At 41.0% G+C, this 26,359-nt stretch overlaps 3 protein-coding genes and 1 long non-coding RNA gene across 4 annotated transcripts; 3 read left to right on the top strand and 1 right to left on the bottom strand.

The window, feature by feature from the left end:
* Positions 1-360: 360 nt before the first annotated feature.
* Positions 361-2,277, top strand: LOC121572949 (homeobox protein Hox-A13a-like). The gene is made up of 2 exons (XM_041884987.2): positions 361-1,068; positions 1,302-2,277. Exons 1-2 carry the CDS (start codon positions 402-404, stop codon positions 1,547-1,549), a joined length of 915 nt encoding a protein of 304 aa, XP_041740921.2. The 5' UTR covers positions 361-401; the 3' UTR covers positions 1,550-2,277.
* A 5,564-nt stretch (positions 2,278-7,841) lies between these two features.
* LOC121572044 lies at positions 7,842-11,925 on the bottom strand. Its single transcript, XR_006001808.1, has 2 exons — positions 11,028-11,925; positions 7,842-8,262 (listed from the first exon to the last, which is right to left on the bottom strand). It is a non-coding gene; the product is annotated as an uncharacterized LOC121572044 (long non-coding RNA).
* A 1,785-nt stretch (positions 11,926-13,710) lies between these two features.
* LOC121572043 (homeobox protein Hox-A11a-like) lies at positions 13,711-16,802 on the top strand. Its single transcript, XM_041883906.2, has 2 exons — positions 13,711-14,558; positions 15,384-16,802. Exons 1-2 carry the CDS (start codon positions 13,913-13,915, stop codon positions 15,614-15,616), a joined length of 879 nt encoding a protein of 292 aa, XP_041739840.1. The 5' UTR covers positions 13,711-13,912; the 3' UTR covers positions 15,617-16,802.
* Positions 16,803-20,009: 3,207 nt separating this feature from the next.
* LOC121572042 (homeobox protein Hox-A10) lies at positions 20,010-24,186 on the top strand. Its single transcript, XM_041883905.1, has 2 exons — positions 20,010-22,543; positions 23,325-24,186. Exons 1-2 carry the CDS (start codon positions 21,646-21,648, stop codon positions 23,597-23,599), a joined length of 1,173 nt encoding a protein of 390 aa, XP_041739839.1. The 5' UTR covers positions 20,010-21,645; the 3' UTR covers positions 23,600-24,186.
* The last annotated feature ends 2,173 nt before the right edge of the window (positions 24,187-26,359 follow it).

Below are 26,359 nucleotides of genomic sequence, written 5' to 3'. Positions count from 1 at the left end.
TTCCAATGATAAAATAGGAACCTTTTCAAACAAATGTGTCCGTCACACAGTTATGTTTGAAGTGTAACCTTATATAGGAGGGATAGGAGAGGATATGTGTTTTTTGTTTTAGATTTACTCACGAAACCCTCTCGTTTTTGAGCGGCAAAAAGACAAGCCAAATCCCTTGATAGGTACGGTCATCTGACAACACTGCATTTTTCTACATTTAATTATCTGCACTGGGAGATGTTTATCGTGCTCTTTGCATATCACGTGGCCCCTTCTTGGCCAATGAAGGCCGACCTTGGTTGCACCAGGGCAAGTCAGAGTCTTTTACTCTCTCGGAATCAGTATCTCCTTTTTTCAGTCTCTGTGCTTTTTAAAAAAGAGCCAGAAGCCTCAATGTTGGATGTCGTGCTATGACAACATCACTGCTCCTCCGTCCTCGCTGGGTCGACCCGTCGGTGATGTTCCTCTATGACAACGTTTCCGATGAAGTGAGCAAGAACATGGACGCTGGCGGTGGTGGTTTTGCGGGAGGCAACTTTGCGGCGAACCAATGCAGAAACCTGATGGCGCACCCAGCGTCCCTTGCTCCGAGCACGGCGTACTCCTCAAGTGAGGTCCCCACCTCCGGTATGGGCGAGCCAGCCAAGCAGTGCAGCCCTTGCTCGGCTGCGCAAAGCTCCTCCAGCGCGTCCCTGCCCTATGGATACTTCGGTAGCGGCTACTACCCGTGCAGAATGTCGCACCACAGTAGCATAAAGTCGTGCGGCACGCAGCTCCCCTCTGCGTACGGGGAAAAGTACATGGACACGTCCGCCTCGGGCGATGACTTCACCTCCCGGGCCAAGGAGTTCTCCTTCTATCCGAGCTATGCGTCGGGGCCATACCAGCCCGTTCCCAGTTACATGGACCTGCCCGTGGTACCAACTATGAGCGGGCCAGCCGAACCCAGGCACGAGCCCCTGCTGCCCATGGAGAGCTATCAGCCGTGGGCTCTGACTACAAACGGGTGGAACGGACAGGTCTACTGCACCAAGGAGCAGCCTCAGCCCGGACACATGTGGAAATCCTCCATACCAGGTACAACACAAGGAGAGAGCCCTGAGGTTTTTACGCAATAAACCAGACTTTTCAGTGTGTTTTTATGATTATATGTCCGAAATATTTTGGCCTTTATGTAATGCCTACTGTAACAACATTTTAGAAACGATGCCTTTTCTGTAAAACTCTCTCTCGTATGAGAGCAAATGGCTAGGCTACTATTGTAAACTCCTTATACCATATCTATTTTGTTTTCCGTTTTGCTCCACCAGAAGCCATGTCTCACATAGGAGGGGACGTGAGCTCCTTCAGACGTGGAAGAAAGAAGCGCGTGCCATACACCAAGGTGCAACTGAAGGAACTTGAGCGCGAGTACGCGGCCAATAAATTCATAACGAAGGACAAACGAAGGAGGATATCCGCCCAGACGAATCTGTCCGAGCGACAGGTCACTATCTGGTTTCAGAACAGACGCGTAAAGGAGAAGAAGGTCGTCGTCAAAGTGAAGAGCATCAGCTAGTTCTGAACGATGGGAATTGAATACACACACACAAACACAAACACATACACAAACACACACACACTCAAAATGCTCTTCACGCTTTTTGGTTGGAACAATTGACACATTGTATCCCACAGATCAAGATTCACAAATGTAGGCCTACTTTGCCAAATGCGTTCCGGGACCTTTTTGGAACGAACATGTATAAAAGCTCTGGACCTTCCATCTTTTCTCCATGATGTAAAATATTGTTCGCGGTGAATGGATCCCAAAGCAGGAAGGGGCGTGTAATTTTTGCGACTGGCATGCAGTACAGGAAAACAGACACACTTCAGAGAGGTGTGTGTTTTAGTTTCTAATTTTATCACTTCACCGTGTGGAGAAAAAAAAAACATTTGGAAATCCACAGGAAGTGACTGCATTTAGGATTATAGCTTCCACGGTTAAATATGAATCCGTTCCATTTCCCTTCAACACACCACTCTTCATGGGCATCTTAATTTAAAGTTTAGCTTCTTCATGCTCTCACTCATAACGAATCCATGGTGCAATCCCTCTTGTAATGCATATGTGCCCATATGAACCATAGGTTTTATATTGTGTGTGTATTCATGTGGTTATATAAGTAAACTTTGCAGACAAAACTATAATATTTCAAGGCATCTGTGTGTGTCTGTAAAATATGTCGGTGTAGAAGTATTGACACGAAAATCCGTCCCAATAAAATATGGACATTGTTGAATCAATCATATATGTCCACGACTTCTGCTTTGAACATCCGTCCAGTATATTACAGAGAAATTGTTCCGTTTTTGGTGTGACATTTTGATGTCAATTGTGTGATTTTGTCATGGCTATTCTCATGTATAAGAATCCGTCATAATTTGGTTAAAGGTATTCTTAGATTCAGAGGCAGTGTGAGGCTCGAGTGTCAGTGTGTAGGTCTGTTTACCGTGTGTAAGGAACATGTCTGACCGCCGTGATTTATGCTTCAACCGGAAGGTCCTCGTTTAGACATATACTGGGTTACTCCGGGCTCTGTCAATTTTTTTTACGGTAATTCCATGTGTCGCCTAGTTGTGATGGTATTACGAAGGGTCTGAATCCATCTATTGAGTGCATCGAAAATGTCTAATTCTTGTGAGAGATCAAATAATGGAAGTGTTATTTGGAGTGTTTGTGCAGGATTATAGAGCCAACATCGCCATCTACTGATGAGATTGTCTCAAGCGCTACAGTTGACTAACCAGACTGACATCTGTACTCTACTTTGCCACATCAACTAGGCTATAATAATAATAATAAATAAATAAATAAATAATAATAATAATAATAATAATAACAATAACACTAAAATAGTTACATTTATATGAGCTCAATGTGGAAATATTTAGCAACAATACCTGCACAAACAGCCTATTCGAAGCGATAATTGCTCCAAATTGTATTTATTTGTTTTGCCTATAGTGTTTACTGTTACATATGTCGATCTCAGTTGTGAATGTTCCGTTAATTTCGATTATTCCGATTATTTTAAATGCTTTCATGCGCATTTTTGTCTATTTTCGCGTCATAATACTATTATTGTGATGTAATCATATATAATTCAGGAAGCATTTCTTCGATAGGAATTCCTACTTATTATCACGTCATAAAAAACGTCAGCCACAGCTAAAATACCATAATTTCAAAAGTGTTTCCATATAACCGCTTCAGCGTCACAGAGGTGTGAATTTTGGATTTTGAACATTAGTAGGCCCCCCCATGTGCTGCAGAAAACACCCAGGCACCGTTTAGGCTATCGTTGTTTTCGATTTCCTTGAGTTCTTCCTTTGTTTTGAATATTTTCAAAGTTTATTCAATAATTTCGTCATCCCAACGACAAAGTCTGTATGATTATTTTTTTGCATTTTTGCATTTCTTAATCCCCTACATGACTGATCATATTTTGTTGTAACAGCTGAGCGTCTCGCGTTCATGTCTGCTGATAATATCAATATCACACCAGATCACAAAATGAGAAGCGATTTCAAATGCGATATATTATTGCTGCAGGTCCACATTGTGATGCAGGTCTACATGTTTAATTCTAAGATAGATTTGATTGAAAACGTGCATGGGTTGCATATTCTATTAACCGCAATACTATACCAATCAGTGAAGTAGCTTTATAGTGAGCTAGAAGCCTATGCAATACCATTTTAGCTTAAACGTTTTTACATTTTCTTAGAAAATAGACTTAACAATAAAGATGTTGGTACTTCAGCTACCTGATACTGATACCGTGATATTACATTATGCTAATATGAAGGCCTAACCCGTGAATTTAACATCGAGAGAAAAGGCCTCAGCCTTTTGATTCGCTGATGCTGTATTATCACGCCACCAGCCTACAACTATTATATTATTCCCATTCAGAAGTGGTTGAAAATTGATCATTTATAATAGAGCACTTTCTTAAATAATATTCTGATTTGCACCATATACTACTCTGGTGACTCAAGATAATAATGTATGTGTTTCTCGTTGATAGGCCTAGAACTTTGGTTCTATTACCGTATTAGTGGCATCCTATCCTTTAAGTCTCAGTGTACCAGGCTTGGGCCTGTATCTTAAAGTTTTACTGTGGCACAGACCACTCCAAATATGAGAAAGAACGCGGACATGAAACTAGCAAAGCAAACAAACACATGGTGATTATAGAGGGGAAAGGTTTTGCACTTACAGAACCCGTAGCAATGACTTGTGTTTTTATTGTTGTAGGATGCCAAAAGCGCCTTGTCGTTATCTTCGTGAATAACAGGCTATGAACATTTACTTAAAAGCATTTCACGATCAAATAGAAACTTATTATAATTGTAAAATAATTACTCAAATGTATCCTGCGGTAACTGAATTCTGCCAGAAAATATAAACACACACTTGATAGAAAAAAATGGAATGAAAAATGATTTTACGAGCTTCCCCCACGAATCAGAATGCATGGGCCTTCGCCAAGTTTGTCTACTTATTTCAATTTCATTGAGGTTATGTTTGTTTTCTGAATATATATGCTGAGTGTAGGCTATGTTGCATTGCAAATACAATGTGTTCAGCGTAGGAAGCAGCTAAGCAAACTCATATAGTCTATACTGGTAAACATACCAGAATATTCGATGTTTTCACCCTCTACTACTTTAAGTTATCCATATATCGTAAAGATATTGATCAGTTGCTGCAGGAGGCTTTAACAGAAAAATATATATGACTGAAGAAAAGCCAGCGCCCGGCCTTCTCCGTGGCACAGGGAAATAACTCGACATATTATGCTTGCAGGCTGTGCCATTGTCTTTTGCTATTCTTAATCAGTGATCTCGCACACCTGTGGTGCATGGTATTTGTCTAGCAACATCCGGAATCACACATGAATACATTTTAAATAGAAACGGTCGCATCCTTATGTTTTTGCTGGTTCGAAAAGTTGCTTCTACGATGCCAACGATTAAATATCGTTGTAGATTTTATTTTCATAGTCTATAGGCTGTCATGAAGGCAGTATAAATATGCTATCATATCAAAATATAACATTATAACATATCTAACCTAAATAAGGCTATAAGGCCTCTTGATTATAAACAAGTTCTCGAAATAAATTGTTTATGTATTTACTTTTGTATTACTATAGTATACATGCATGGTTTATGATGTATAATAAATTATGATTTGCAGTTTAAAACAGTTTTTTAATTGGTAACAAACTATGTAGGCCTAATCATAAAATAACTAGTCAAGCAGTGTAATGAGCTGAACTTCAAATAAAGGGTTGTCAGTAATTCATAAAGAATTATAATGTAAAAATAGTTTCTCAAAATGATTATTTATAAGTAGGCATTACACTAAATCCTCTGTCAGATAAATTGAAGTCAGGGTCAAGTATGCATTAACTGAGAGCACTGTCTGCGTGCACTGTCTGCGTCCTTGGGTACACGGTTCAGACGCAAACACACGCGAACGCGCACGCAACCCAGGGAGAGAGATATTCAAGCTGTGGCTGGCGGAAAGAGTAGAGCAGGCTGGACTCGATTCCGAATCTGGCACACTCCCAGCGCTCACTGCAGCATTGCTGGAGTCTTGCTGCCACCCAAAGGCAAAGCCAGGCATGACAGCTCCTAAGTAACCCAGGGAGCAGTTCAATTTGGAATTCCCTGTTGCGTAAAATGAATGAAATACATACAGGTTGAGAGAGCTCCACATTATTCACTGTCTTGCTGATTCGCGCTTAATTGCAAATGGCCAAAGTGAAGTAAGAAGTACATGATCGTCTGTAAATCTTTTTTGCTGCGCTATCAAATCATCCAGACGTTTTAAGGGCTATAGCACTTCACTATTCCATTTCCATTTCATATCTGCACTGAAATAGCTGATTTTAATGAAACGTCCACAAAAGGTCATATCCTCTTGTTTTTTGCCTCTCTCCATGGATAATTAATTTTTGCATCCGTTTTAATGGCTTTTGGCGGTCGAACCTTATAGAACAAAAACACATACAAAAAAAGCTTTCAAACTTAACAAAGATTTTTTTAGAACATGGACATGATGTAGGCTTATTGTATTAACCGTATTGTTGTCTGGCGGAGGAGCGCCTATACTCTCACACTGCGCTCCGCTCTCCCCACTCTGTCAGGCGGGGAGTAGATGAGTAAAGGCCGGGGATAATGCTGTGCTCTTTACTTTGACCTTCACTGTCTACCCGGGTAATGGAGAGAGACTATGGTGAGGGCTGTAACCTTCAACTGGCTGGCCGAGATATACCGATGGCGTTTTCCAGAGGCCTACCCTACTAGCCAGGATAGCGCATACAGGTTTAAGCTCACGCAGTATAGCCTACCAAAAGACCTTAGCCCGGTAGACACCGTGGGATACGGCCGTTTTAACAGCGGTCAAGCAGAGGCACTTGACCGAGAATATGTGCATCACACCTCCGTAGGCTGCACTCTCGTGCCCTGGCCTATCCGTTTACTAATTCGAGTAAGCCGGTGGTATTTTTGCCTCGGCCCATACAATTCAGTAGGTCTATTCTCAATTTCTACGAGGAAGGTGTATTGACACCAATGATTTTGCAGCCCACTCCAAAATTAACCTTGTGTGCGCGCAAAGGAGTCCGGCTGCAGTGTAGTATGTTATCTTTATTGTTTTTTTGGGTAGGCCTAATTATGTTTTAGTTACACGCTTTGTTATTATTTTTTTTTTTTATTGTGCTCCAATTTGCGTTGATTGAAAGGGGGGTAGGCCTGTAGCCTAGACACATTCGTTTTCTTGGGTATTTTGCTTTGTTGTCGATGGTGTGCCTTGTTATTTTGAACGGCGTAACACAGGTCCTTATAAAGGAAAGAGTAATGAGATTTCCATCTGAAATGAAATGGATAAAGCTTGAAATATTCTACAATATTATTTCGTTTTTATCGATTCAAGCACACATTCTATTTGTTCTAATATAGACTATTGTCTCATCATATAAAACTCCCGTAAACCTACCATTATAGGCCCACGTGGTGTTTCATACCGTTCCCTATATAATTAATTTGTACTCTGAACTTCAAAACATTACAGTAAAGCAAAGTATCACTTTTGCATTTGAGATACACGATTTTATTTGAGGCTATAGCCTACTATACGTTAGGTTCATGTTTAGTACCCTAATTGTCCACATTGAGCTGTATATGAGTTCTATTTTCCGTTAATTTCACGCAGAACACAGGCCAACAAACAGGCCTAAATCATACACATGCAATTTTCATTTAATTTTGTTATTCAGATATAGGTCCCATACCTAGAACCGGAGAAAAACAACCTACCATCGTAGACAAATCAAAATCGTCCCTCACCCGAATCATAAGCAAACAAAAATATATGTTATAGTTTTGAGTAAATTTCTATGATGAATCCTGTAGGGGACGTATTTATTTTACTTGACCACTATTACAATGTATAAATAATGTAGCTTTTAATTGAGCTAAATGTCGAATTGATCCAAGTAACCCAGTGCACTTGTGGCCTATACATTGTTATCACACCTCTATATGGTTCACTTATGTTAGTATCTCAAGCGAGCGACGTCCATGAGAAAATCAAGTTCAAAAGCACGAGATGCGTCAACAGAAAGTAGGCCTGTTTTCGTTGCTGTGTTTCCGTCCTCCGATCGTATAGGCAAATTATTTGGATAAGCATAGAGTGCTGCTATTGGTGGGTCTACTTTACCCTGTATTACATGCCCAAAACGTATGTGACTCCTATAGAAGGCTATAACATGGAGAGAAACAAAATAACGCAGTTTTGTTTCACAATTTATTAAGCTATAGCCATTTCAACATTATTTACACAAGTCAAAGGTCCTGGTGAAATGTTTGAAATGTGTCTTTTGCCTTGTGAAATTATTTTCTCGCCAATTTTGAGCTATATAGGGAATAATCCATATTCCATGCAACACAAGGTTAGTTATGTTGTTGCGGTTGTCCACTCTCTGTCGCTGAGGTCATTTTACTCGCTTTGTGTCACTCTGTCCTTGGGAGTTCAACGCGAGACAGATATCAGTCGTTTCCCTTGAATTGATTCAAGAGATAGTAAGGCTAATGCCACGTCCCTCCATTGACCATGGAGTTGAATAGTGTTCCCACTAGGCGCTGTTTTTTCTTTTGTAGTCCCTCCTCGGTCCCTCTGTCGTCGCCATCGCCCTCTCCTCACATTTCTGTCACCTGTGGATAAATCAACAGTTCTTTAAAAAGTTAATGCCTCCTGGTATCTTCATGTATATATCAGGGCTTTTTGGTCATGTTTCATATGACTATATGTGTAGTAGTAATCGCCCTCTTACATTTTAGTCATTTAGCAGACGCTCTTATCCAGAGCGACTTACAGTTAGTGAGTACGTACATTTTCATACTGCCCCCCCGTGGGAATCGAACCCACAACCCTGGCGTTGCAAACTCCATGCTCTACCAACTGAGCTACACGGGACCTCTTCGCATGAGTCACAGACTTGTAAACGGCCTACAACTCATTAAAGTTCAAACACCTATTAATCGCAAAATATATGTTTAGATCTAGACTATTTTTGACGAATCAACATATGGAAATTATGCACGTGTTTTTTGAAATGCAGAGCATTCTCGTTAATTGTAACGGCGATTCGTTTTGTGTTGCGTCTGTGCGTAATTGAGTATAAGCCTCTGCAATTTAGCATAATGACTTTTCGTGCAATACACACGCTTTAGTTAGATTAGAAAAATGTTTATTGAACATTATTCGAATTTTTTTTATTTTGTATTTTGGACGTTTTACAGCAGGCCTAATCCTTTCTTCTTGCTTGGGGTTATAATTAATGTTATTGTAACGTGGAAATGGGTTGCTATGCTACCGGCTTATTTAGCCCCATTGGTAGCGTATTCGATGTTTAAGTTGAACAGTGCAAGGTTAATTTAAGTAGCCTACGCCATTTTGTTTCACATTCATTGGCTTTAGGCTGAACAAATACACGGTACACAAAACATGGCATACACCAATAATAAAGAGTACACACCACTTTCTGAATGGTAAAATCGTACCACGTGTTTTGTGTGGAAATGCAGAGCATTCTCATTAATTGTAAAGGCGATTCGTTTTGTGTTGAGGCTGTGCGTAATTGAGTATAAGCCTCTGCAATTTAGCATCACGACTTTTCGTGCAATACACACGCTTTAGTTAGATTAGAATAATGTTTATTGAACATTATTCGACATTTTTTTATTTTGTATATTGGACGTTTTGTGGTCCTCTGTAGCTCAATTGGTAGAGCATGGCGCTTGTAACGCCAGGGTAGTGGGTTCGATCCCCGGGACCACCCATACGTAAAAATGTATGCACACATGACTGTAAGTCACTTTGGATAAAAGCGTCTGCTAAATGGCATATTATTACAGCAGGCCTAATTCTTTCTTCTGGCTTGGGGTTAGAATTAATGTTATTGTAACGTCGAAATGGGTTGCTATGCTATAGGCCTATATAGCCCCATTGGTAGCGTATTCGATGTTTACGTTGAACATGTAAATAATCCTTCAGTTGAAGATGTATAATACATCCCCACGTTTTTCTTTAGAAAACAATAGACTTTACGCCAAAGTGCAAGGTTAATTTAAGTAGCCTAGGCCTACGCCATTTTGTTTCCCATTCATTGGCTTTAGGCTGAACAAATAAACGGTACACAAAACATGGTACACACCAATAATAAATGGTACACACCACTTTCTGAATGGTAAAATCGTACTTGAGTCAACAACTACAGTTAATTAATTTTGGTGTATCAATAATCCTTGGGCTTTAGTAGTAAATCTATAAGTAATTGAAGAACAAAGAAAGAAACAATGGAAAATTGAAGGACATCCCCGGACAGCAAAGATTGAATTGTTTCGTCATGTAAGAAATCCTTGTGCCATGTGTGCCTATTTGTCACCAACCAATATACCATAACTACTTATTGACTTGGATATGTCTGACGAGTTAGTGTGGGACTTTCATCTTTATTTATCCTTAATGTGGCAGTCCTATCGCCTTTATTACCATCAGTGGGACTATATCAATTCCTATTTGCATCCCATTGTTGAGAACAGATGTAGTGAAGTCAACATTTTAGTCATTTAGCAGACGCTCTTATACAGAGCGACTTACAGTTAGTGAGTGCATATATTTTCATACTGGCCCCCCGTGGGAAACGAACCCACAACCCTGGCGTTGCAAGCGCCATGCTCTCCCAACTGAGCTACAGGGGACTATTTTACTATGCGTAAAGTTCATTGTTTAATGTACCAAATGGAGAGGACTATAATCCATGGGTTCTTGATCATTACAGTTCTCTGATGTAATATCAGTGTAAGGTTACTGGTGTCTAGGGCTCAAATTAAAACTACACTAACAAATCTGCTATTCCAAAGTCTAGAAAGCAGTCCACGAAGGTTAAGTTCATTTTTAGACATCACTTCACACATGCAGAAATCAATCTGTCTTGTAACCTAAAGCCACCTTCTCTTTTCCTTAACCCACAGAGTTGCTGCCAGAAGCTGAAAATGAATTTGTAATCAGGGAAACTTCATCCGGGGCATACTGTGCCCTTAAATGGCGCCTGAAGTCTACTATAAGGGCCTACCCCACAGGCAGTGACCCTCTCCCTCCCCGAACTTGAAGTCGACCGCACAGACAAGGCTATGGCGTGGGGGGCTTTTACTCAGAGATGTCGTCTCGTTTTTTGGCCACAGAAGAAAACCCACAAGAACTTAAGAGAGATGTCGTAGGGTCGACATGAATCAAGTGTGTTATGAAGCGTCTTCCTCGAACATAAAAACTGTTTACATGTTGAAACTTTACTTGTTTCTAACTTTAGCCAATGATTTAAAACTTTTGGGTCAGTATAGACAAATAGTTTATGTAGGCCTAGAAAAAACGTTTTTGCAGCTCATGCATTTTTTATAAGAGTAAGTATGAATCTTACCTGTCTTTGTTAAGTTTTAGAATGTCTAGTTTTTTTTATGTCGCTGGACGGCTTCGGCTCCTGACTTTGTCCGTGTAGGTGGCGACTTCCTATCACGCCTGGTCGGTTTGATGGGGTCTGGCTGAGGAAAAAACCCCGCTGTAGAATACTATAGGAGCTATAAAAACTCAGGTCTGTGCCTTTGGTTTTCCTGGGCACCCTGTGCTCAATTACGGCTTAAAAGCTCTAGCTCAAGTCGTAGAATTTGTCTGGATTGACGAAGAGGCGGAGCGTGTGGTCGAGAAGGCACAGGGTTTGTTTGTGTCCCCGCAATCATTTCAATAGGAGGCCTATCAACATGACGATGCATGAACGGATGACCCGATATATTCTAATGCTTCTATTTATTTATTTTTGCTCATAGCCTACTTACCGTTTCTTAGTACATGTTATGTTTTCGAGGTCATATTACAGTACGTGTCACGTTGGCGGGTCCTGAAGCTCCGTGTGTGGAGGGTAGTCCGGGTGGATTTGGGTAAAGCGCGGCGGGGCCATGGGGGAGTCCCCGCGGTCCTAATCCGACCTCAGGTCGCTCATTCAAGGAACATTAGAGTTAGGTTCCACCGGATCACAACACACAAAACCCACCGCGAGAGATATCTTAGTTGTCTTATTTATAGTCCAGAGGATAATAGCCTACTATACTACAGAATTGAAAAGAAAATGAATCAGCACATGTAGCCTATTCAAAATGTATCTTCCAAAAACAAACTCGAAAAGGATACATCTAAATATATGTTATTTTGTATTTCAATACAGCAAGTAAATTGCATAACCCAATACAATTTATTGGGTTGTTAATAATTCATAGGCCTATGTGTTTGTTATTATATTTAATAGATGTGAAATGGGTACAGCACTCGTGAGGAAAACGCAGGCTATAGTATTTAGCCTAATTATGAGATATAGCGAAAAAGCCTTTTTTAATGTTGAAGTATTAACCTTTTGACTAGTGTTCCACCTTTGGTTAGATTGTCTATACATCACATGTGCTAATAAGGAAATACATATTTACCCAACATAATCTTTAGAATGAATAATGGTTTCAAAAATAATTATTGCCCATAGGCCTACGGATCCCATAAAAAAAATTGGGGTTTAAAGGAGGACGATGTCTGGAGAAATCTTTCAAAACAAATCGGCTCTTGATTCAACATCAATGTATTCCACAATGCTGATAGTTGTAGTTTCAAATATTGTCTGGACTATTGTCTGGACTATTGTCTGGACTATTGTCTGGGCCGCTGAAGGGGTGCTGAGTCTTTAAAACTGAATTGGACTGTAAAACTGAATTGCATTGTAGTTCACAATGTCTTGTAGGTCATAGAAATAGATTTCTATTTCCACATTCCATCTAGAAATAGGCCTATCTGTGCGTAAAACGGTACTTTACGCATTGTGCAATCTGGATGAATAGTGTTACTTATAGGCGGTGAGACCTATATTCGTATATGATTAATAAATGATGGAGTTCAAGCTGAAAACAAACTCATTGTGTAGTAGAGGCCTAATTATGTAACCTAACTAGTAACACATTATCATTTGTTTAACATAGGCCTATTATGATTTAACAAACGTCCATTTCCAATTAGCCTATTGTTGGTCTAGCGCTGGGTGTTTATAACATCCAGACAGACACCCACAATCAACATGCCCATTTCTCTCTATCTATATACCTACTGCGCTCGAATATGAAGTATTGATCACGTGCCTCCTCGGTTACCACTGTCGTAAACAACATTGTTCAATATTGGCAACTTTTAAAACCGCTTACAAAACGTCTATCTTTTTTTAGGTGGCAAAAGTTAGATGATGTACGGGTTTGGAGTATTCTAACAACCAAACGTCGATATGAGCTATGTCTGTTGGTGTTGTCTAAGTGTTGCATGGCCTAAAATGTCTGTTTGGTCGCGGCGTCGCCGACACCTGACTGGAGGCAGGGCCAAACATCAAGGGTTACTTGAACATGACCCTGATTGACAAATGTTGCCGTGAAGCCAAACGGTCATAATATAATGTTGTAAATTATGACCACACACCTCAGTGACAAACATCAAACATAACATGGAAATAATATGTTCACTAGTCTAGGATTTTACTATTGAATGAAATGTACTTACACTTCTAGAGGATACAGATATTGTTGGCACGCCTCAAATGCGTAATGTTTCCAAAGACATCATCAAACCCTCAGGAATATAATAAAGCTTACAAGAAGCATGGATTCAACGAGTAACCCCCCCCAGATTAAAAGTCTAAACGCGAATAGCATCTGTGAAATTGATATTGAATCAGGTTAATTATTCGATAGCAATATGTCACTTCCCTACATTTTAACAACCAATGCAATTATAGTTTTTCCTCTGACTTGCTGCATGTAAGGGAATTCATTTTAGACCGACATAGCGATAAACCACCAATGTCAAGCTTCAGGACAACTAACAGTATGTCTCTCAGTCACTCACACTCACACACTCATTCATTGAATAAGTCGTCATGTTCGGTGATGCTCGCGCACGCACGCGCGTGCACACACACTCGCACATACACCCTCTCTCATAGCACACACACCCTCTCTTTCTCTCTCTCTCTCTCGCTCTCTCTCTCTCTCGCTCTCTCTCTCTCTCTCACACACACACACGCACGCACGGGAAATATGTCAATTGCTGCTGCTGGTCACGTGACCCACGCCTCCCCAGAATGGATGGAGTTGGCGCTCCACGTCAGCTTACGTCTCAAAATTTCTGCCTAGCGAACCTGCTTCAAAGAGGCACGAGCCAGGGCGCTCCAGAGCCATGTTAAGGGCGGCTATAGAGGCATTACCCAGATAGTGGTAGAGTGAAGGAATGATGGATTTTGACGAGCTGGTCCCTGTCGGTTCGAACATGTATTTGCCCAGTTGCACATACTACGTCTCGGCGGGGGCAGACTTCTCCGGTCTACCCTCGTTTTTGTCCCAGACTCCGTCTACTCGCCCCATGACATACTCGTACTCCTCTAACCTGCCGCAAGTCCAGCCCGTGAGAGAGGTAACGTTCAGGGACTATGCTGCCATTGACGCGTCTGGTAAATGGACACACCGGGGGAACCTGCCCCAGTGCTACCCCACCACGGAGGACATGGTTCACCGGGACTGTCTGTCCTCGCAGCCCACCATGGGGGAAATGTTTGCCAAAAACAACTCTGCCGCAGCTGCCGCGTACCACCACCACTCCGGCGCGGGCTCTGCAGCGTCCAATTTCTACGGAAACGTTGGCAGGAATGGGGTGCTGCCCCAAGCCTTCGACCAGTTTTTCGAGACAGCATACGGTAACGCCTCGGAAGCTCCGTCGTCTAACGTCTACTCAGGGAACACAACGGCCACCAAACAAACAAGCTCCGCGGCAGAGCACGAGCCATCGTGCCGGGACACTGAGGGGAAGGAGCCACACGAGGAGACCAGCAGTCCGGAGTCCTCTTCCGGCAACAATGAGGAGAAATCGAGCAGCAGCAGTACGTATTAAGTCAGCAGCCTGGTTATGAGAGAAAGTTTGCAATCTAGCGCGCTGCTGTTAAATTTTTTATATGGTGTTTTATAAGCGTAAAAGGTTTATAGAGGGCCTGTAGATTTCCCCAACAAAACTTTGTTATAAACTTCAGGATCACGTGCTTGGAATTGAAATTGGCCGTGAAAGAAATCAAAACGAGTGATTTTTCTTAACACTCCCTAAAGTTTTTAAAAAGCACGTAGTTATTACTGTGAATTATAACGTAGACCTAATACTCCTGGTCGCACATAAATGTAGCCTAGTTTCACGGTTTCTTGGCGTTAAAATAGCACTTACTTGCTTGTAATGAGGGGGGTGCCTCTGGTTTAAGGGTTAGGACATTGGAGCTGGTGCGTTAAAGCAATCAGGCAGTTTGTGTGTTGCACTAGTATGCTATTTGTCATGTTCCTGATGTGAGAAATCAAGAAGCTGATCAAATTTCATCTATTGATGAGTTATTACTGTTGATATTATTTTATGATTAATTGCATTTCGTCTATAGCCTTACATGCATGCTGAAAACTGTCAGTGATCATGCATAGCATATGCAGTGTTGTGGATACGAACACTGGCTTCATATTGTAATTGTAATTGAATTACTGCATAATTAAGATATAGAAATGAAAAGAGGCAATAACAATATTTTTCGTCGTATTGATTTGGTCAATGCGCAATTATAGACTACCTAAAAGCCTATAACAATGCCTATAAATCCTAGAACATAGTCATGGATAATTTGAGCTTTTTGTATTTTTTTGTGACCGACATTCTCTTCTCTTCTCTCTTCTAGATGGACAGAGGACTCGTAAGAAAAGATGTCCTTATACAAAATATCAGATCCGAGAACTGGAGAGGGAGTTCTTTTTCAGTGTGTATATCAACAAAGAGAAAAGACTCCAGCTTTCTCGTATGCTGAACCTCACCGACCGCCAAGTGAAAATCTGGTTTCAGAACCGAAGAATGAAGGAAAAGAAATTAAACAGAGACAGATTACAGTATTACACCACGAACCCGCTGCTTTAGGTGTGACTTGTCATATGCGTTTACAGACTTATTGACTCGCTGTGGTCTCTTTCCCCTGACGTTTGTGGCAGCAGTAGCAACAACACAACAACAACGTCTACAGCTGCAACACGATGCTCAACTGTTAATTTCAAGTTCGAGGACAGGCAGCAGAATCGCTACTGATTTCCATCAGTTTGAGAACGAGCATGATTTAAATTGACACATTGATGGCATTTTGGCCATCAGACTTTGTTTAAAAAATATATTTCTTCGGATTTTGTCCTCACCAAGACTATGTTTCTTGTGTATCCTAATATTATTGTGACACTGTAGGCCTATAGCCTTCATTTTCGCCTCGAAGCGCGAACAGCCTTACCAGTCTAACAATGACTGAACCGGGAGCATTTTGTAATCAAAAGTCCTCTTGTAAATTACGTTTTCTGTTAGTAAAATCGTACGAGTGGTGACGTGGTATAGGTTTCTTGTTGGCAGACAATATGTGATGTTGTGCATTTAATAATTGAGGCTATGACTTTAATTAATGAATTGGTGTGCCCTAATAATGAGACTTGGAAGGGCGCGATTGTAAATTGTCTCTGTGTGTAAGGTTTATTTATTTTGCAGCCACTGATTTCCTATCACTTTTAAAAGAATACCAACTGCAAAGCTATATCAGAAAAAGAATAAGGACTCGGTGTTAAATTGTGTTGACCCCAAACCGTGACTAGGCCATTGCTACCACTGTAATAGTTTCAACACAACACATGTAGTAACGTTTGTTTATATTTTGTATACTTCATTACCACACTTAATTTGGCTTTGAATTTGATGTTAATGCACGGACAAACCCAATAAGAAGAATATTAACCCTATACAGACAGAACCAGATATAAGCTTGTTCAGCCTCATTGTAGCCTATAGCCGAATTGTTGCATTGCGACACGCCTGTTGTTAATACAGGCCTTGAATGCAACAAGACCGCAATCTTTCGATAACCAGATTCAGCCAATATGCATCCAGGTTTTTTTCAAATAGGACGAAATATTTCTTTATGTTATTCACAGGTCTTTTTGTTTTCTGTTGCAGTAACATGAACGTGAAATGCGTTTTGAAATGTACTGTCAGGGACATAATCTTGGATCAATTGCTTGGTATGCCCCAAATATTCTGTATTATCCTATATTTCGAAATTAAAAATTGAAAGATTTTTGAAGGAATGTACAAATGTGACTGGTTATTGTACTCAGACTCGAAACCATTTTGAAAGCTGTTATTTCCGCATGCTTTACCTTCGCACAGGCCTTTTACGCACAACTCAAAACATTTTACGCACAAAGAAATAAGACAAGAAAATGCAATTTAAATAGTTCAAACTGTTTTGTTAATTCATGGAAGAGGTAGATTATACATCCAACATTTGGAATTATGTTAAAGAGTAATTTACTCGAATGTGAAACCTTGTTCATGTAAGCGATATTTATGTTAGCGATTGATTAGTTAATACCAATATTTCATCAAGCTACCAATATTACTTACTCATCGTAAATGTTGATATGCACCTAAATATTAGGCTACTATTTCTTATTTGTGTCAGTTTGTATTTTCTAATGACCTTTGCTCATTGCATTTACATTTTTTTTTTTGCAATTGCAATTGTATAGGGTGTATATTCATTGCAATTGTATAGGGTGACAACATGGAACTATTTGTTTTGAACTCGGCACTGACGTATAGGCTACCATCATACAGGCTTATCATTCAATGGAGTTCATTTATTGGCTTTGAACTTTGAATATTTTTGTCTCAATTATCCACAACACTGTGGTAAACAAGCCGAATACAGTCACCATGTGCATCTCATTTTCATTTACCTACTTGTGTCTCTCACGGATTGAATTAAAACCACCCGTTCTTCCACAACATCCTCCTAAGCGAGCATCGCCATATTTGCTCTTATTATCACTCTGTTTATGAGTACCAGCAGCAGCGCAATGGCGTTCATATGTGACAGTCAAAAGGGCCATAAACGCGGGGAGAGAGAGGCTGAAGTTTATGGTTGCCTCTCTCCGGCATAGTCCGGCCTTGCCTCGCCTGGCGCATCCTTTACTGCGCGCTGGAATTCCGTCCCTAATTACTGGACATCCTCCCGGTTGCTGCAGCAACGCGGCCATAAAATCTGTCTGAGAGTCTGGAGCATTTGTACAATTGGAGTGCAGTGCAATAAACCGTCTGAGACCCAAGGTTATCAACTCTGTTACCAAGGAGGTGAGAGCGAAGACAGGGGAGAGGACGGATAGGAAAGGCCTCTGCTCACTGGCGGCTTCGACTTCATTTGAGAGGGCTTTTCCCTCCTCGCAGGTTGTCCTCCTTGGATCAGAGTAGTGGCCATGGGGTTTGTGCTCAATCGGAGACGCTTCTTCCTGCCACAGGGCGGCGCTGTTGAAATCAATGTCATTGTCGTGGATCTTTTTGTCTGCAAGAACTCGAACCCAGCAAAATAAACCTTCAACATTCTCGAGGGAAACTTGCAATGCAGGTACATTTTCTCGAACAAAGAACTTAGCCTACATAGCCTCATACTCTGTGAGAGAGCTGGCTTTTCCTGTTTTCAGAAGTAGATTATTTGGAGAAAAAAAAATTTAAGCACCACTTTTAGCTGTTTTAATCTTTAGGTTGCACATTCAATATGGTGGTCAGTAGTAGAACATGATTGCCAGTAGAATTGTAGAGGGCCTAGCTAAGATATTAAATGTAGTAGCCTAGCAACACATGTGCGATGCTGACAGACTTCTTTTGTGCTCTGCTAATTTTGTTAGGCTTGTGTATTTGACATGTATGAGCATGGCCCAAAAATATACCGTGAAATATCTGCCCAAAATATCCAGTAGAACAGGCCTACTTTAAGATATCGAGGTTATTACAGGCTGAAAGTATTTGTTCACAATCATGGAAAGAGGGGAGTGAATGTCTTTTCTAAAGTAGTTTATCATTAAATATTCAGTTAGTGGGTGTTTAATTGGGTTTATATAATTAATGTTTTTTTTCTTTCTGATGATGATCTGGAGCTAATGTAGGCCCTCTTAAATCACAACAATCACTTATGAAATCACCACTCTCACCCATAGCTGGGCTATTTTGGAACCAATCTGCATTTGGTGTCCTTCCAGAAGGCATTACTCTCTGGACCGTGCCAAAAGTGTAAATGATGTGATTGAAAAAGTAGGTTTGATTGTGATACGCCAGAAACGTGTTCCTCTTATAGAAAGCTAAAGAGAGGGGGAGATATTCGGTATCAGTCCAAGGCGCGAATGGGGTTCTCCACGGCTCTTGAATGCGCGTGGACACCCCTCTACTAATCCTTTGTCTCTCGTGAAAATAAATGTTTCCGCTGGATGTAATAAAACTCTGCATTATTGTTCATAACTGCACTCGCGACGAACATGATCCGTCCGAAACGGCCTCCCCGGCCACCATTATATGAGGTTGATCAAAGCGTTGTTCAGAGTAAACTGTTTTGGTGGAAATGAAAGCTGGACAGCTGTGAAATGAAGATTTAATAGCCACAATTTGGCTAATAACTGTAACACGGAGATATAACTGATAGGCCTAGGCTACACGTCAATACAGGAGCGTGGTGTGTGTGTGCTGACTAGAACTGTTTCAGAGCTGCATGTGCACAGAATTAATTAACGTCAACATTAAGTATTGAATTTCGAATGGCTGATATTTCATAATATCATATATATATATATATTTTTTTTGCTGATGGTGTTTTTGCTGGTTTGTCTGGTAGTTAAGTTCACTCGTAATGGAACGCAACAGGCAAATAAATAGAACAGGCAAATAAATGGTCGGTGCACGGACTTTCCCCCCCCATATATACAGAATATATAGTCAACCCCAGTTATGCACCATATAAACATTTTCGTTCCTTATACTTTAGAATTGAATAAACTATTACCAGTTTCACTTCTATGTTTAATTGGGAGACATATTGAATAAGATGTAATTTTTCCTGACAGTGTAATTTTAAATATTATTTATTTTACCACCGAACTATTATCCCACTAGACCTAAACCACAACTATAGGCCTATAGCAACGATGCAGAAATTGGTTATAGGTCTACATTTAATGCCACGTTGGTGTTTTGGGGGGTTAAATGACCATGTTTACTTACTTGCTCAGGTTATTCCCATTGTCTCTGGGGTATTATAGGGCCACAACTGGTCTCCCTCCATTTGGTTGCGTCCATTGCCATGTGCTTCGCCTCTCTCGCTCTCTCCCCAGGTTGAAGTTAATCTCGGCCAGTTTTGACCATTACCAGGGCCAGGTGGCTTGTGGCCATCAGGCTCTGTTTTCACCCTGTGGTGTCCATCTCAAGGCAAAATGGAGAAAAAAGTATTGTTATTGTTGAAACAGCATGTAAATTAGATGCCCACAAAGATATTTTACGCGTATGGTGAATTGTGTGAATAATAAATGCGTAGGTTCATATAGGACATGGCACACCTTTATATTTGATAAACGCATTTTAATTATCTGCATCCATAGTTTGCTTTTACAATGCCTTTGTAACACGCTATTAGGCTACACATAGGCCTATTAGTAACCACTCACATCAGTAGGCGTTACTCCATCATCCTTCGATGCTAAATTGACAATGATTTAGAATTAACCAGACACCCAAAAATCATCTAGTGCTGCTATTTGAGTCGGATATAGACAGTCTATTTTCATATCCCCATGTGTATATCTTATATATAAAATAGATCTAGAAGAAACGGGTGTTTTGAACACCGAGAAAATTGCCGTGCAGAAAGCGTATAATGTTCCTGGTAATTAGGCCTGCTACCTTCCTCGGTGTTTTATTTCTCTGCAATCCATTGACTTGTCAATTAATTAGACCCACGCAGTGATCTATGTTATATTAAAGCACTGTAAAGGAAAGTGTAGCCGTCTTGTTTACGCCCTGTTTGCTATAGCTGTTTGAACCTGATGAGAACCTTAATGTTGACTTACAGTTGTCATTTACAATTGGTGAGGATTGTGACATGTGTGCGCCTGAAAAGGTGTAGGCTATAGGCGCGAATTACTTGCAAAGTGGTTGTTTATTTGATTTGGTTTAATATGAACTAATGTGCTGGTATTACTTTTCCATTAGATACATATAGAACGTTCATTTTAAATTAGCTATAAGGTGTAAATGTAGCCTAGTTGTATCTAGTCTAGTATCGATTACACAGCATCTGAGGGCTGTTAAACCTTGTAAACCTCTCATTTTAGTACAGGAAGAACGCATAGCCATATCTGCAGTTGAAGGATGTAGCACTTGAAGTCTCTAAACTTTTGCAATGTCATCTTTAAAGGTCACTAACCTACAGTGTAAAACAGGGTTTAAACTACTTTTTGTAATTTGTTTAATATTAATTATGTTATAACGATGAGGTGAATACGCCATTACTTGGTAGGTTATATAGGCTTGCCTTTATTGCTCCTGTTGTTGCGTCTGAGCATGTCTTATTTGAAGCGAAAATGGTTTCCATTTTGTCTTCTTTTGTGAAATGTACGCATATAAAGATTCAATTATAGAGAGCCATAGGGAGCCATAGGGCTTAAGACAAACGAATCATTTGATATGACCTTATGCTTATTTTATTTTACGCACAGTTCAAAATAATAGGAGTTAAGACGCACTTCTCGTAATGCTGCAAACCGAGTTGATAGTTGATAGGAAACATATGCTGCAGAACTCCCCTTTGCGCATGCATGGGCGCGCATAGACTACTTTTTATTTTCGAATGTTTGCATTCTGCACATAGGGCCTCGCCCCGTCGGCGCTACGGTGGTGCATTAAAGCGAGGTGAGAGAAACGCACTGATTGCTGTGCTGTCTCCTTTCTATGCCTCAGACCTATGATGGCTCCGGCTGCTACGTGGTTGTGGATGGGGAGGGGCCCTGCGTATCCGAGCGTTCCTATTGGCTCCAGAGTCTGCACGGTGGAGAGGGGGGTACCTCTAATCATATCCAGCATGTTTTGCACAAGAAATGTCAGCCAGAAAGGGCTATCTTCTCCCCTCGCCAAAATACACTACAATAATGTCATGCTCAGACAGCCCCGCAGGAAACGCGTTTTTAGTGGATTCTCTCATCAGCGGTCGGACCGAGGGTGTAGGGGGACACTACTACCCGGGCAGCGGCGTGTGTCTGCCCCATAACGCCGCCTCAGAGGTGCCCTACGGACTACAGAGCTGTGGATACTTCCCTGGCATAGGCAAGCGGAGCAACGCAGGTCCCCATAACATGATGTCTGCCGCGTCAGGCGCGTATATGTCAGGCATGGAGATGTGGATGGACGCGCAGAGGTCGTGCAGAATGGACGGAATGGACCAGCAACAAACTGTGGGTCCTCAGGTCGCGCCCTGCTCGTTCCCGCAGAGCATTAAGGAGGAGAGCGCGTACTGTCTCTACGAACCGCAGAAGTGCCCCAAAGCCTCAACAGCCGAAGACCTGACATACTCGAGGCTAACCACAACGGGCTCCGGTTCAGGCTCGTGCACAGTCACTGACGGTGGCGGTGGTGGGGGTACTGTACCCGTGCCCGGCTACTTCCGCTTGTCTCAGACTCACGCACACTCTCATAAAGTTTACCACGGTGCCCAATCTAACCCCTCTCATTCTCACTTTGGCCTACACCCCACTGCACCGACTCGCTTCCACACTCCGACACCCCAGCTGTCCTCAGCTTTAGCCTGCTCAGCCACGGCGGAGCACGAGAGGAGAGACACCGAGGAGGCTCTGCCCTCCGGTAACGCGCCCAAGCCCCAGCAGACGAACGCCGTACTGGGGGACGAGGAGACGCGAGCGTCCTCCGACGGGGAACCTTCCTCTCCCGAGGAAGCTGAAGTGGAGCTCGAGAAGGAAAAGTCAGTGAAAACGACTAAAGGTGAGCTGAGCTGAGATCATGTAAAGGTGTGGTCACTCACTCTGCTACGGTTGGTTTATTGCATGCTGTATAGTGAAACAGGTATGGCGACAAATTAAAAGATTATAACACCTGCCGAGAGACTGGTTTCTGCTTTAGCATTTTGAGGTCATTTAGGTGTTGGTTTTTACACAGGGTTTATATATGGTCTATATGTGGCAGAGGAGACACCATGCTTTAGTTGAGAATATTTCACTGCCTTAAAGTCAAGCGGGTATGAAAAGTTTGTAAAAAAGAATAGAAGCAATTCAGTAAAAAAGTAATGTTATTATAAAAAGTACATGTAATTATTTGTTTAGGCTTAGGCTATAGGTTTATCATAGATTTTACATTTTAGGCCCTTGTTTCTTTAGACAAAAAAGTACTTGACTGCCGCTCAATATATGCCTAACATTCGTAGGCTATGTCTATCCATAAACAAATAGGCTACTAAAAGCGTGTTTTTATTTTTGGCCGTTGATATTTGTTCTTATTGTAATATTGTAATAATAATGTTATACATTTCATATAATATTTTTGAGTTATTACCTGCACATGTTTTAAGTTCAAGCAAAGTACACAAGACCGTTGAACCTTCCTTATGGAAAGGCCTATATCAACCCAATGACCTGCACAACACACACATACTACACACACACAAACACACACACACACACACGCACGCACGCACGCGCGCACGCGCGCGGCCTATCTTACATACATAGCTGTCAGCCTAAAATCATGTATCTACCATTTCCTTTAGGAGACTCAAAAAGCGAGAGCACGGCCAACTGGTTAACAGCAAAAAGCGGCCGGAAGAAACGTTGCCCATACACCAAACACCAGACACTGGAGCTCGAGAAGGAGTTCCTCTTCAACATGTACCTGACTCGCGAGCGTCGCCTAGAGATCAGTAGGAGCGTGCACCTGACCGACAGGCAGGTCAAAATATGGTTCCAGAATCGCAGAATGAAACTGAAGAAAATGACCCGGGAAAACAGGATTCGGGAGCTCACGTCAAATTTCGGTTTTTCGTGATAACACTGAATGAGCTTTAGTTATAATGCAAGTTGAAAAGGGTACATCGTTAATAGGCCTACAGGCAAGCCTTTGCATCGTCCTGTATAAGCTACTGGTAAAACGTGAATGTTATGGGTTGTTTTTTGTTGTTTTTTGTTTTTGTTAATTGTTCGTTAATTCGGTTCTGTTATTGCTGTCACTTGTTGGAATAGGTGTCTTGACTAAAATAATGGATGACATTTTATCTAAATTGGAGCTACACATATAAATCACGATTGGGTTTTACAAATATATTCCATATATTCCATATATTTGTGGAGTTTCTTTAAAATTTAGATTGCATGAAACAACATGATTCAGACTCCTCTTTTCCTGCATTTTGCAATGTGGATCAAGGCATATCTATCAACAGTAAGGGAATAAGATAAGTCGCCCTTTAAATGTATTGTTCCGATATATTATGATGAGTTGAGGATAATATTGTTGTGTAGACTCGAACTAAGGGAAATGTACATGAGCAGTCTACATTGTGAAAATGTTTTTATTGTGTATTTCATTATGTACATATGAGGTTGTGTTTTTGTGTATTGTGTAATAAATTATCAGTTCACATATACTGGATTAGTATGGTTTTTGAAGTCCGTGTTTATACATCTGTATTTCTCGCTATTTCCTTTCTGTAAAATAGTATAGGCATTTTGGACAGGTTATTGAACCCCATTTGAGGTTGTAGGTGCTCTTTGGGTTGCACATTGCTTGGCTGTTGCCTATCCCTTCAGAAATGTTTTTAGGATCCATGGAGTAGCTCTCGGAAACGATTTAGATATGACACCAGTCATAATATGTCTAGGTCGTATTGGCATAGGCCTATAACGCTGCAAGCCTAGCCGGCTTTTGTAGAGTTTTATGACTTGCTCGTATATGACGATTCTCGCTCTCCACAAAGACTGACTTCAGTCGAGAGAGAGACGTTTAGCCGGAGAGGAGGTTATAGACAGTGGTAGAAAGTTATACTGTATTTAGGCATTTTTGGAAAAGTCATCCTCTTTTATTTTGTGATTGGAATAGTGGAATAACTTCGATGAATGGGTAAGTCAATTTGTTGTTCGGGATTTGTGTTTTCGGGACTCAACATGTAAAAAAAAAAAGACAGTTTCCAGTGCAAAGATTTGATACTGAACATGAATGAACATTGTACTTTCAATACAGGCCCGTTATGGACAGCATTGGTGTTTGAAATCGATATGAAAACCGAAGAAGACGTGGCGTTATGCATTGGCTGCTGTGCGTCTTGAGGCCTGGAGCGGACTGTGGAGTGATTTAGGTAGTTTCATGTTGTTGGGATCCATGTTCTACCTCTACAACACGAAACTGTCTGAATTGGCCCAGTTTAATACATCGAAACATCAGTCAACTTAGTCTGGGACACATGAAATCTGATTGAATTTTATGCAATAGGATGGAGTGTAATTTGTGTTTCCATAAATATATGGATACAAAATAGGGCATTTCTCATTGCCTTTAGCTGTTGAGAAAGACTTGCTGTCGTGTATTTCTCTTAACATATCGTCAGTAATATTTATACAAACTCTACTTGTTATTTTTCGTCGTTAAATTAAGCCCCTGAATCCTATATTTATCTTGGTAAAAGCTCAGCCATAGGCGAGTTGGACTTGGATTTAGCGTATAGATAAGCATGTTTTCTGTCAGTCGTGACGCAGCGATGCCAGACAAGGCCTCGGTTACGACCACTGCATTGGAGTGGAAGGGGAAGTTGAGTGGGCAACAGCGACCTCAGCGGCGCGCCGGTGGGCAATTGAACCGGATGCTTCCGCTGCGCAATACAGCCCGGACACAAAAGAGGGGAAGGGCTTTATGGCGATATTTAGATCCGCCAGACAAGCTGTTATCTGCGGGCAAAATAAGTGAATAACCCCTGCGGTAAACTGGGTCCGTGGTAAAAACACCCTGATTTAGTTTACAGCCTTAAAGTGCCATTGCATTCACTTGTGTGTCCTTTTTTTCTTTTGAAGGTGCCTGTCTGTGCTGTGTTTAAGTGCGCATAGCCTTTACCTAGCCTCTTTATTTTGTGCTAATGTCTCTAACACATTTTCACCAAGCCTTATCTGATTATGCACGGTGGTAGGCCCAATACGTTCCAGGTAGATGAACGCCTATCTTTTCAGTTATTGGTGTGTGTTATACAGTTTTTTTAAATTCAGTATGGGAAAATAGGCTGGAGTGGATTCTTTAGCAGTAGTCAATCGCCTGTGGCCTGTAGAGTGTTGGCCTAGCTTTCAGTTTTATTTGATGGTAATAAATAGAACACATTCTGTGGGCTATACTCTCACGGTTCTCTAAACCTATGGGAGGGCAAGGTTCGAGAACATATCTGTGAAGTGTTACAACGTGTTATGCCGTCATTTCCTCTCTTGATACTAGTTCAGATTTTATCATATTGTATCCAGACTTAGGGTGCATGTTCAGTAAGCTTCTCCTCGGCTCTTGTTGAATTATATGTGTTAGTTTGTATTGTATTTACATGTCCATTGAGCGTTGTTGTTTGGTTTCTGAAAACGAGTTTTATTTCTGCTTTCAAATTTGATTAGAACGTGATCTATGTGTCTGAATAATGAAATATACAACCCCTAAACTATCTATTAAATTATCTATTAGTTGCATGTTTTTCTCACGAGGTATCTCACACTTTTATGAGGGGAACTCAACGGCTTTTGTACATTATGCTATCTTTGTTAGCGTTTTTATTTATTTTAATTT

Source organism: Coregonus clupeaformis, chromosome 8 (assembly GCF_020615455.1).
Source record: "Coregonus clupeaformis isolate EN_2021a chromosome 8, ASM2061545v1, whole genome shotgun sequence".
NCBI lineage: Eukaryota > Metazoa > Chordata > Actinopteri > Salmoniformes > Salmonidae > Coregonus > Coregonus clupeaformis.
This window is presented reverse-complemented; position numbering and strand designations above follow the sequence as displayed.

Coding starts and splice junctions, on each gene's coding strand:
- LOC121572949 (XM_041884987.2), top strand. CDS start 402: ATGACAACATCACTGCTCCTCCGTCCTCGCTGGGTCGACCCGTCGGTG. Junction 1,069..1,301: donor GTGGAAATCCTCCATACCAG/GTACAACACAAG, acceptor TTGCTCCACCAG/AAGCCATGTCTCACATAGGA.
- LOC121572043 (XM_041883906.2), top strand. CDS start 13,913: ATGATGGATTTTGACGAGCTGGTCCCTGTCGGTTCGAACATGTATTTG. Junction 14,559..15,383: donor GGAGAAATCGAGCAGCAGCA/GTACGTATTAAG, acceptor TCTCTCTTCTAG/ATGGACAGAGGACTCGTAAG.
- LOC121572042 (XM_041883905.1), top strand. CDS start 21,646: ATGTCAGCCAGAAAGGGCTATCTTCTCCCCTCGCCAAAATACACTACA. Junction 22,544..23,324: donor GTCAGTGAAAACGACTAAAG/GTGAGCTGAGCT, acceptor CATTTCCTTTAG/GAGACTCAAAAAGCGAGAGC.